Raw genomic sequence first — 12,481 nt, forward strand, 5'->3', positions numbered from 1 at the left:
GAACATATTTTGATTGCACACATTACCCTCCTGCTGACCACTGGGGAAAATAGGGACTGTAATTTTCTTTGCACTGTACAGAGGCAAGGAAGCATACTACTCATGCTGGAAGAAAACCAAACCCTTTACATATCTCTTAAAAAAACCCAAACTTTCCAGTCTTAGAAAAACTGCCCTTCCAAGTCTGCCACGGTAGTTCAGGACTTCAGCTACTGGGCAGAGGTGCTAAATGGCATAAGTTACTGTTCTCCAGAAGGAACAACTCTCAGAACCAAACCTGCATCATTCCAAATATATATACACTAATGAGCATGAGCATTGCACACACTGAAAATAGCATCTTATGTTTCCTGGTTTACCTATTTCATTCTCTCCTTTCAAATGTTCATTGTCCTTTTTCCCCCTTTGAACCTAATTCAAGCAGGTTATTGACTTTGTTTGCTTTGTGACATTTTAAGCATTTATCATAGTTATAATTCAGAACTCCCAAGCAGCAAGCAAGTTCATAATCTAGCCTTGAGACAGAGGTAATCACCTTTGGGAGGTAACTCAGAACACAAAGTTTATTGTCCACAGTTACACAGCATGAACTAATCCCTCCCCTCAAAGCAACAGCTATACTACTACCTATCAAGGGCCCTCCAGCACAAGCAACCAAAATCCCCAATAAAGCCAAGACTGAGGCAAATATACTAGCAGAAGTAACTCAGCATTCTTCGTATTTTTATTAGAGTTATACAGTATCAGACCTGTGGTGGAACACGCAAGAGAACAGTAAATCTGCTAAGAATGATATTCAAAAACTTGAATCGACTTTCAGAGCAGTCCACATGAGGTTCAGACTCAGCTGAGTGTTTTCTGACACTGTATTTTGATGTGCTTTGGTCCTCTTGATCTTGAAGGTCTCTTCCAACCTGGTTTATTCTATTCTATTCTTACAGAGAAAAAGCCAAGCCACAGATGAAGAAATATCAGGTAACTGGAAACTCAAAAGATACATCCTTTACTGCTCATAAATCCTCACACAACATAGAATAATTGCTAAGAAAACAGTATTCTGGTTAGTGACTAAAAAACACACTGCTTTTGAAATGACATGCAAGGTTTGTGAATCACCTATCAGGTTTACACAGTCCTTACCAGCCACGGGAGTGCAATGCTTTCCAGCAGTAGTAACATTTTCACTTTCAGTTAAGTATTCTCAAGACCACCTAACAATTTTCACATTTTTGAAAACAAATAAAATGAGCAGCATTAATTACATTTTAGATTTTAACTCTCCTTCCTTGGAGATGTGCAGTTCACCAGAAATGTTCAGTTTGGCAGCTACCAGGGATCTGGAGAGGAATTAAGGCTACTCAACACTTTCTTGGAATGAAAGCAGAACCTCATGGGATCATACTCTTGCACATCTTTATGCATCTCTAAAGAAGATCTTAGGATTTGTCCATAAAGCTGAAACTATGCCAAAGCAAGTGCACCTTGCAAAACCCTCATGGATCAGTTACTAGAATAACAAGGAAAAAAACAAGCAAACAATCCATGCAAAGGGAGTATTTTTTCACAAAGTTCAGGGCTTAGCAGAAGTTTATTAATCGCACACAGGTAATCAGTCACATATCTCACAGTAACAACATCTTAACAGGCTCAACTAATAATACTTATTTGATCTGAACAAAGTAAGGTAGCAGAAGCTTTTCCAGGGATTCTGTTTCAAGTTGGATTCAACTTAGTGGAAGAAGAGCAGGGGAGAATTAAAGCATATCTATGCAACTGCAGCTATAGTTTCCACTGGAATCAATGACTCAGTAACACAACCTGTTGTGATTTTTTAATCTCCACGTCACTAGCACCAGCAGTCTGCCAAAATCCACTGCCGCCTTCTGTAAACTTCCACTAGCTTAAACCCCCTGTTTACCAAAGCAAGCAAAGTAGGGAAGGCACTGTGACCGAAAAGACCATCACAGATGCCTGTCCCAGGCCTTTCGGCCTCCTACAAGATGCATCTGGGAACACCACTAAACCACTGAACTCAATCACTAAATCAAAGAATGTTTCTTTCCTTGCTCTTGCAGCCTGATTTAACTTAAAGTCCAAGTCTTCTCAACTAACAGCCTTCTTTTCTCTGAAAGTGATGGGTCTGGGCTTCTGAAAGGACTGTGACAATAAGGGGTGTTCAAGATTAGTCAGTGGCAGAAACAAGAAGGATCATCACAAGATCCAGCAGCATCATCCAGATCTGGCCTAACTACACTCCTAACAAAATTATGGTTGGAGCAGCGACCGAAGAAGATAGCTTCCTCTGAAAGCTAAAAGAAACATACAGTAAAACCTGAGTTTTGAAAGAGGACAGGAGAAGATCTAATATGAATTATACGACACTCTTAGCAAAGCAGACTCAAAAAAAAGTGCAAGACTTGAAAGTCCCAGGAAAGGAAAAACTAAAGCACACACATCTGCCTTGCTTCCTCTGAAATTTAATGGCAAGCTGGTAGTTCTGAAGTATTTCTGCCCAAACCAAGGTGCTTACATTAAAAGCAGAGGACAACTACACATCATAAAACTTTCTTATTTTGGGACATTACACTATCACATATAGACACTTTTTACCATATGCTGTGTATTTGCTGCACGTACTGTACCTTGCTTCCTAAGACAGAAATATCACTTCTCTCCTCTAGTGCCTTAAAAAAACCCACCAAACCCAAAGACAACAACAACCCCCCAAAAAAACACTACCTAATCAAAAAGCCCAAACCCTAGATATTTAAAGATGCCTCACTTGGCCTATTGTGCTCTTTTACTGAATGCAGACAATGCATGACTTTCAAACCTGTATTTACCACCCTGTCATTTTCTACCATCCCTGCTTCTGACCAAAATCCTTCCACTCTATTGCCAAGAATATAAGAACAACCACTATACATAACCTGAGGTCCTCTTGATACTTCTGGGAGTAAGCCATTTATACAGACTTCAGAAAAGCAGGATTTGGGGTGGGGGGGGTGGGGGGGGTGTTGAATCAGGCCAGGAGACGAAATCTCCAGGGAATTTTAGTATTGTAAAAAGCGTAAGAAGAGTTACCGTTTCCTAAACACTGCTTTTAATTAGACAATGTTATTTTCATTCTTTCAAAAGGCAAGGAAATAGGAGAAGATAGGAAGGGGGAATGTGAACTCTGCCAAGCAGAAAAGGGCAACTGCAGGATTATTTCCAGCCCCTGAGTAGAAGAGTGATGAAGATCTACCTACAAAGAAAACAAACCCAGGATTCTGCAAGAAATGTAGAAATGCAATCTTCCTTTTAAATTCCTCTTCACACTGTTACACAACACTGAAAATCCACTACTACTTTGAATACAGAAAGGTCACTATACAAAATTTATCACTCATCACACATTTCCTATCTTTCCTCACTCTTCTCCTAGCAAAGAACTCTGTTCACATCTGGGTCTGTTTAACCAGTGATTGGAAACTTAGCCTCCTGATTTCCCGTTAAATACTAGGCACAGGAAAACAAATAGCACTTGTTTTTCAGTGATTTTTGTCAGTCATCCAAAATCTAGTGCAAACCATAGTAGAGCCTGTGGTTTAGTGGCAAAGGCCCAAAATATGTGAGCCATATTTTCATGAAGTGAAAGCAATAAACTAGCTATTGGCTAAAATAATAAGAACATGGGGTTTTTTGCTTCTTAGAAATACAGAAGTGACTAATAATTATAACTCCTCATTCTTTCACTTATTCTTTAAAGCATTTTTTTCTTCTTCTTTTCAAGTGAAGACCACATGTCCTGGTTTTGTATTTATCATTACTGCTGTTGCTTCCTTCATGTTACTAACTTAACACACACACATTCATTCCTATTAAAGGGGTTCTTGTGAGGAAAGGTTATTTGCTTGCCTAAATGCTGTCTCATCCATTCAATTGCCTGAATAACTCAAAGAAAGAGCTAACGCGTCACATTTTAAATCAAATACTATGTACAATCACATATGTAGCTGTTTAAGGATCTATTCTAACAGTGATTCCTGTCACAAAATCACAAAGGATTGGGTCCCTTCTGCTATTAATTTAATTCTCACTCATTTACCCAGTAAATACATTCCTAGGCTATAAAAGTAATTGAGAAAGCTACCAAATCTAAAGAAAAAATTAACTTGCAGAGTAGCACCTATAAAATCCTTTTGCTGGATAGTTTCACAAAACTTTTGGTTTTCTGCCAAGACATAAACTGCTTGTAGGGATGAAGAGGAATCACTTGATGGGAAGGGAGGAAATTATTTTGCTCCATGAAAACTTAAAAGTGGGGTGGTGGGAGAGGTCTGGTGAGCTTTTTCTGCAAGACTGACCTACAAGAAGATTAGAGGTTAAAACAATTTCTACAGGTATTGCGTAGCTTATGAAAAACCATGATCTATCATAATCTAACCAGCCTGAGGTCCAGTGAACATGTTCAACTTCCTCTCCCACTCCACCTTTATCATACACTTTTGGCATTTATTTCCTGATGAGGGAAAAAACCACCACACAACAAAACCCAAAAACCCACAGATGCTAGGTATTTTCCTTGCTGAACTGAGCAGACCTTCCCACCAATGCACTGCTCTTGTGCATGATGAGAGGGCTGATGGTCCAGGAACACCAGAACAAAAAATGCCTATTCCCAAACTTGTTTTTTGTGACAAGTAAAAATATCCACAGTAGTATGATTAGACAGAGCAGTTAAGGAAAGTGGTGAGTTTCAATTATTTAGGTCAGGTGGAGTTCATGCACTAACCCATTTCAGGTATTTTTGGGTTGAAATGCCACAGTACTTAGATATATTTATTTTTAACACAAAGAAAATAAACTCAAGACTTACTCTATGAAAATCAAAATAATGTTCTCAGTACTACCTACTTAACCTATCCATATATATATATATATATATAAAAAACTCATGCAGAGTCAGAAAATAACTCTGTCTATGCCAAGCATATTGCTAACATCACACTGCGTAGTGGCCATATACTCACTTTTCTTTAAAACACACACACACATGCAGAGAGAAATTTATGCCAGGTTTTTTAATCAAGATGACAAATTATTTACTTAAAGACTATTCACTAGTGGTTTTTTTCCTGGCTTATAGATGGGGAAAGATGCCCTGAGAAGCAAAGTGACAATACAATAAGACCAGTAAAGAATAACTCACTTTAGCACCTGTGCCCTGTCTTAGATGACTTCTTCCAAAGTAATGCCCATTTGTAAGAATCATCATTTGATTTGGGAAAAACATGACTTAAAAAAAAAAATCTGATGCTACAAAACACAATCTTTGGGTTGGCTGGGGCATTGTACTTAATTTTAACAATAATTTATTCCACTGTGAGATTTAGCCTCAGTAGATATTTTGTGAAAACAAAATTGTGAGCTGACTCCGTGAATACAAAGCATGTAAAAAGTCACAGTGCTGAGTGAAGGTAAGTGCTGAGAGCATCACATGATACTGACAAGTTTACCATGAAGGTATTTTGTGCTTCCCTCTGTACTATAACCATACATTCAAAGGCTGGATTTTCTCACACATTCATTTTAGACTTCTGCCTAATGCAGAAGCAGGTCCAAAGCAAAAATCCAAGCTTGAACTACCTGGTAAGTCAAACTCCAGTTCAACTCAGTACTGCTGTATTTTCATGGTCTTTTGGATACATGCTGACACAAGCTTTAAATCTTTTTATCCTTTCCTTTAAATAAAGCAGTTTGAGGTGGCATAGATTTAGTGGAAACTCAAACAATGGATTCAGAGAGCAAGGGTAGTAGACCATCTTTCTAATGAGGACACTGAGAACACACAGTGCTACCTCCACACTCTGCTCCAATATAGTAATCATTTAAGCTCAGTCTGCCTTAGTTTCTTCCCCTGTACAAAGGTACTAACAGCACTTTACAGAGTGCTCCGATTCATTATCTGCTCATCTCCTTAAGTTATCTTCTTTGCTAGAAATAAACTCAGATCTTCTAATATAATTCATCTACTTTTTTATTTATTCAGAACACATCTCCCTGAAACAGTTCAAGAACTTTACTATGATGCTTTACAGGGTAAAAAATAATAGCTAGGAATAAAAATAAACTGACAGCTAGCACTTCACTAATAGTGCCATGACCTTTTAACTACAAACTTTGACCTGGCTCTATGGGTGCTGTCTTTATCAGCAGTAAGACCCAGAGTTTGCCATTTACATTTCTTCACAATGCTTACCTTTCCTAACTAGAGATCAACCAATCAAACAGTGTAATTAATACTTTACATACAATATATTAATAAAATTGTGTATTAATGCATTGTATGAAAAGTCTGAAGGAGAAGGTGGGAAGTCGATGATCATCCTGCCCAAGGCTTCCATAGAGACAGACACAATAGTTATGACACTCCTATGGTATGCATGACATTTCTGTTATGACCATAGAACTAATGGACAGTAAAAAAAGGGTTTTTTTTAATTCTAAATAACTTATGATTCAAAATACTCTACTTAGATGCATATTTAAGGAGAAGGAACAAGACAGAGCTGCAGAAGTACACAGATAAGCCAACTATTTTCAAACAAGTGCCAAGGAAGCAAGCTTCACACTCCTCAGCTCTTGGAGCTGCTTTTTACGCTCCCAGGTACAATTCTCTGAGCCTTACTCTGGAAAAGAAAGAAGAGAATCTCTCCTAGAGTAGAAGTAGTATGTCCATCTGCCCCTCAATTCCTCTTAAACAAGAAGCCTTGATTCTGCCACATGACAGGCTCTTCTAGGATAAAGGCAGTCCCATGGATTGAAAACTAGCATGGCCCAAAGCAGGCAAACAGCTCTGCTGCAGAACCCTTGACTTCTTTTCTCTTTGGTACTGCATTTGCCCTCAGGTGCTGCTAAGACTTCCTGTGTGGTTCTGCTCTCATTTTTTCAGAACGCTTTCGAGAAAACAATGCATTTATCCTTCTGTGCAGAGTGGAAAAGTAATGGATGATTACCTCAGTTGAAGCTGCTGAGTCTGTAACCTCATGGCCTATAAACCCTAGCTACTGAAAAATTGGTTCATGGAAAGTGGAAAGGCTGATGAGCCCCTGATACATAACTTATGTTTGCAGCAAAAAAAGCTGTCTTAGAGAGAGAGAATGCAGGGAATAAAGTTCTGGAATGAGAGAAGCTGCAGGGATTAAACTGGGAGAGATAATCCTGGATTGGTATCTTGGCATTTTCTGTTCTGCAACCTCATTTTTCAAGTTCTTTAATATAAAAGGTGGTGGAAGGATGAATACATACATGATATGGCAGCTGAAGAGATCCAAAGTTGTTATGGTGAGCTACTGAGATGTTTAAACATGATTAGTGATGGGTCAACACTGAGAACCAGTTAATTCCTCACAACACAAAGTCAAGCTCCCGTATCTGCACAGCTTACGAGGAGCAGTGGTATCCCACTACAATAGGTGTGTGCCGGGACAATTGTCTGAGGCATCACAATTTTCAGTCCTTACCACGATCAGCAAAACCTATGAAGCAGGAGTACTAAGAGGAGGTATTTTTAGTCCCACCAACAGAGAACTGAACCTGCACAGTCTACCAGGTATTCCAGCTGAACTTGAGACAGTTCATCCTTTCCTTCCTGATGCATCAGTGAACAGGTTTACTGTAGCACTTCCTGAGGCCAGACAACTTGTTCAGCACAAATCATGAGTACTACTGCTCATATTTTCAAGCCTGGTTTTGTAACCAGAACAGCTTGAAGCAGTTTTCTGAAGCAAATGCTTAGTTAATGGCACAGTTTAGACAGCCAACGCCTGGCACATTCCTATTGTTCCTATGCCTTAACGTAGCCAATAAAGAAGCCCTGCTGAGCCAAACCAAGCCAGCCCAGCATGATCACAGTCTGCACAACAGTGCAGTTTGCTGCCATGGGTTAGCTGTTTGGGTGGGTTGGATTGGTTGATGGGTTGGATGCAATGATCTTGAAGGTCTCTTCCAACCTGGTTTGGTTTATTCTAAATAAAGGTTTATTCAAATGGATGGTTCCCAGCAAAGCACCTCTCTCCTCCCAGAGGCAAGGTGAGAGGAGAATCCTGGTGGAGGAGAGAGGGGAAGAGATAGCTGAACACAAGCTAGCAGATAATGAAACAGGAGTAAACATGTAGTAATTGTAAGAAGAGATCAAAACTAAACAGGAGTAAACATGTAGTAATTGTAAGAAGAGATCAAAACTAAACTGGTAATGGGCCCAAGACTTCATTAACTGAAGAAAGGTGCTGTTTGTTTTGGCCAAGAGTAAGGACTCATATCACACTATCATTTATCATTTTGTTCCTAGTCATTTTCTAAGCAGACCAGAAGTGCACTGGTTGTATTAGGGACATGTAACATGAACAGTTAATGAGAAGACAGTAGTCAAGAGTCTCTGGCACAGTAATGAGAAAAATCAAAGATTGTGAACACCTTAGGAAACAAAAAAAGACCATCTTCTTTGCACCAGACACTAATACACTGTACTGGAAACAGGATGGAGTCCTTCACAGTTCAAAATATCAAGGACACTTCTGTATTCTCACAACAAGAAAAACAATCCCACAAAGCTTTTGGTGTTCAACAAGTGATAGAAACCTTGGTGCACTTAACGGTGTCACCACCAACTGAGAGAGCAGTGCTCCTTCCCTGTGTGCTAATGCTGCAGCACTACCTTCCCCTCCTGCTCACGTATTGTGATGCCATTAAATTCCTGTTGGGCACTGCAGAAACAGTTTTGCCTAACAGTGTCACTTCTGCTAGAGGGGCAAAACTAAACCCTATGAGGATACAGCTAAAAATAATTAAGATTAGTTCTGCAATTAAAGTTGAATATAGTAAAACCTGCAACTTCAATAGAGACAACTCATGATTAGACATGATGTCACACATTAAAAATTTAATCCAAACAAGTAGTCTGTTTCACTGCAAATAGCAAACTTGAATGTCCTGGCAAACTCCAAGGACATGATTTACAAATACGAGGCAATATTTGGATCCTACATTATAAGCAGTGCTCCAGTCTGAGAAATAAAAATGACTTCATTCCAGGCTTAGCTCAGTCATTTCAATAGACATCAGAGACATAAACTGTAATTGTATATATTGAGCTCAATATATGAAGACTTTTGTTTTGGTCACAGACCACACAACTAGTGTTCACCCGCATTTCCCCTTTATTTTGAGGCTTTTGCCATTCTCATACACTATACTTCTAATCAGGACTGGCAATGTGCTATAACTTCACAGCTTTTTGAGCTTTAATGGCTGCTGGTCGTGATAACTACATGACACACAGATTCTGAAAACACAGGTTTACTTTCTTTTCCTTGAATTTACCTACTGAGTAATTCAGTACTTTTTTCAAACCGCTTTGCCCTACCACCTAACTGTTCCCCAGAGTCCTAGACTGAAACCTGACTTTTTGCTAATTTGTTTCTTTAAAATGTATGTTTGAAAAGCTTCAGCATGAATGCCATTACCTCTATACCCTGTGCAACCAGTAGCTGTGACATAAAGCAGGCCAGAGGACTATGTATACTTACAAAGAAAACTCTCCGGATTCCAGGTGCCAGTCTTTCTGTTTTTAGCTTCCAGACCAAAGGCAAAGGAGAGTTGAGAATAAACACGAGAGGCTTCTGGTGAATATGCACTGATGAAATTGGATTCAAATGTAGTGTCACCTACAGAGAAACACAGAAATATATTACTACTTCCTTTTAAGTTTCAAACTAAAGTAGAATTTGAAACAATCAAAGGTCATTTTTATACATACAGTATGGATTTTGGCATTCAGGCCTCTTGACTCAAAAATTATATAGGCTAAAAATAGTAATTAAATAAAAGTCAAAGGAACACAGATAATATAGAGAAAGAAACAGTTAACATTTGTACTCTATGCTTGCAAAGCCCTGCTAAAGTGTTCAAGAAAACTTTGGCAAATACTGATGAAAAATAGCTTATGCAAAAGGTCAAACTACTAAGCTGAAAGTTGGAGAACAAGGAGATAAAAAGAACTGCAAATCAAACTCCTATTTCTGGTTTCCAGATATTAGGCTACAAAGCTGGCTAAGACTACAAACCTCATCTGCTGATGCTATTAGGTTATAAATCTAACCTGCAAAACAAATAAAACAAACAAACCCAGAAGGAACAAATTCAGAAACACAAGAGAACACTACCCTAGTTTATGGAAAGAATTCCCATAGAAATTTTAACATACACTCTGGAAAGAAAATGCCTGTCTTTAGAGACTAAAAGGAGGAAAATGATTCCAGGAAAGCAGACATCACCAAGGTGAGGGGTAAGCTGTTAGAGGTGATTTTTAAGCAACCAGTTTGTGGTTGCTGGAAGCCCCTCCTGCCCAGATGCCCATATCCCAGTGCTGCTCATCTAGTAAGGGGCTAAACATAGAGCAAAACCCTACCCAAATGCATGACAAAGACAAACAGCCTGCCAGGTTTTAGTATATAACAACCTGCAATTGGAATCACAGTGGTTTTGCAGTATCTAGTAAACGTTTTAAAGCACAGCATTTGGCTTGATTTTTCATCCTGCTTCATAGGAAAAAAGATTTAGTGTACGATGAAGAGATTTATTACACAGACTAGGCAGAGAAGCTGATGTCTCACAACAGTGGGTAGCAGGTGGATTCCCTGACAATCACAGTTCTTTCTGTATAGAGGGAGCAAAAGATGAATACAACCACCAGTTTGAGCGGTGGCACACAGGAATGAGCATACAAAATGTGTTTTGTCCTGCTAGGAAATCTGAAAGAAAATCTGACACAGAAGCCACTACATCTATTTTAGTGCATTATTCTTATATGCTGGTATCAGTTCAAGTAAATGCAGATCCATCTGACAAGCTAACTAGATGAAAGCTAGAGACCAAAATGAATATGGGGTGCCTCTTACTGTTGAAAATCTTTCCAAAGGTCTGAAAGACACGTGGAAGATAGCAGAAACATCTTTTTTCCTGCTACTTAAGAACTCATGAAAGAGCCATCAGAGCCAGCTGTGTTACCACACTAACTGGTACACAGGTGCTTATATGCAGAATTTATTAGATTCTCAAGTCACTTGAATAAGCACATCTCAGGTCCCCACAGTGAAACAGATGTCAAATTCCATGAACACATGTCTAGGGGAACCGAGGACAGTTCTATCTTCATGTCTGATATGCTTGATTAAAGCTTGCTTAAAAACTGATATTGAAAGAAAAATTCCATATTTGTGCTAAACCCAAAGCAGTCTAAAGAACAAGCACACCAACAACCAGCAGGCCAGGGCAGTGCTGCCTCTGCCTGGCAGAGACTACCACCTCCAACCGCCTGGCCTCTCCTGGCAGCAGGCTTTCCTGTATTTACACTTTTCCAAAAGGAAATATTAAGCACCATAGATTACCATATCTTCTGGGGACTATGTCTGTCTCCATGTTCTGCCTCCAAAGAATAAAACACATCGTTTAAGAAACTGCAGGGTGTTAGCACTCTTGTGAGACTTGTGCAGGTCTGGTGCCCCCAGCATAAAAGGGACAAACTGCTGGACTGGGTCCACAGGAGGGCCAGAAAGATGATCAGAGGACTGGAAAATCTCACCTACAGGGACAGGCGACAAGAGTCAGGGCTGTTCAGCACAAAGAAGGCACCAGGGAGACCTTATAGCAGCCTTCTGGTACCTTAAGGGAGCCTATAAGAAAGCTGTGAAGGGACTTTGTACAAGTGTAGAAATAAGATTAAAGGGAATGGCTTTAAGCTTAATGAGGGGAAATTTAGCCAAGGTATGAAGAAGAAATTCTTTACAGTGAAGGTGGTGAGAAACTGGAACAGGTTGCCCAGGGAGGTCATAAATGACCCCTACCTGGAGGTGTTCAAGGCCAGGTTGGATGAGACCTTGAGCAACTTGGTCTAGTGGAAGGTGTCCTTGCCCATGGCAGGGAGGTTGGAACTAGATGACTTTATGGTCCTTTTTAACCTGAACCATTCTATGAGTTCTATTAAACTAAAATAAAAGATAAAGTTACTTGTTTTGCAAGGCACCCATATTGTTATTCTGCCTAGGAATGGAGAAGTGAGAGTGGAAAGAAAAAGGTGTTTAGAACTGCTATTAAATTCATGGCAATTAAACAGCTTTCACTAATTCTTATGGGTTTACAGCCATAATCACAGCTAATTAGTAATAAGCTGTCTAAACTATTATATATAATTACTTAGTTCTGGCTTTTTTCTTAAAAAGCAATAAAAATACTGTAATCTAAGTTTACCAAAGTAGCTATTGCATCTTTTCTCAGCCTTGATCTGGCAAATATGATTTCAAATTTTATTCTGATTTTTTTTAGCTCCAAATGTCATAAAGTGCATTCAATTTTAAACTCTCTAAACTTCAAAGTGTCAAAGAGAAAATCTACTACACTAAAATATTAAACACATCCACTCTATCATGCGCAGCATGTT

General features: G+C 39.2%; 1 protein-coding gene across 2 annotated transcripts in view; it reads right to left on the reverse strand.

Annotated features, from left to right (window-relative positions):
* Positions 1-12,481, reverse strand: part of TGFBR3 (transforming growth factor beta receptor 3) — a 113,066-nt gene that overhangs the window by 40,492 nt on the left and 60,093 nt on the right. For both annotated transcript variants that reach the window (XM_068141247.1, XM_068141248.1), the window contains exon 4: positions 9,573-9,710. In XM_068141247.1, the coding sequence (XP_067997348.1) occupies positions 9,573-9,710 (138 nt within the window). The remainder of the gene's footprint in view (positions 1-9,572; positions 9,711-12,481) is intronic.

This window comes from Melanerpes formicivorus, unplaced genomic scaffold (assembly GCF_026170545.1).
Source record: "Melanerpes formicivorus ecotype bairdi unplaced genomic scaffold, bMelFor1.0.p_v2 SCAF_7, whole genome shotgun sequence".
NCBI lineage: Eukaryota > Metazoa > Chordata > Aves > Piciformes > Picidae > Melanerpes > Melanerpes formicivorus.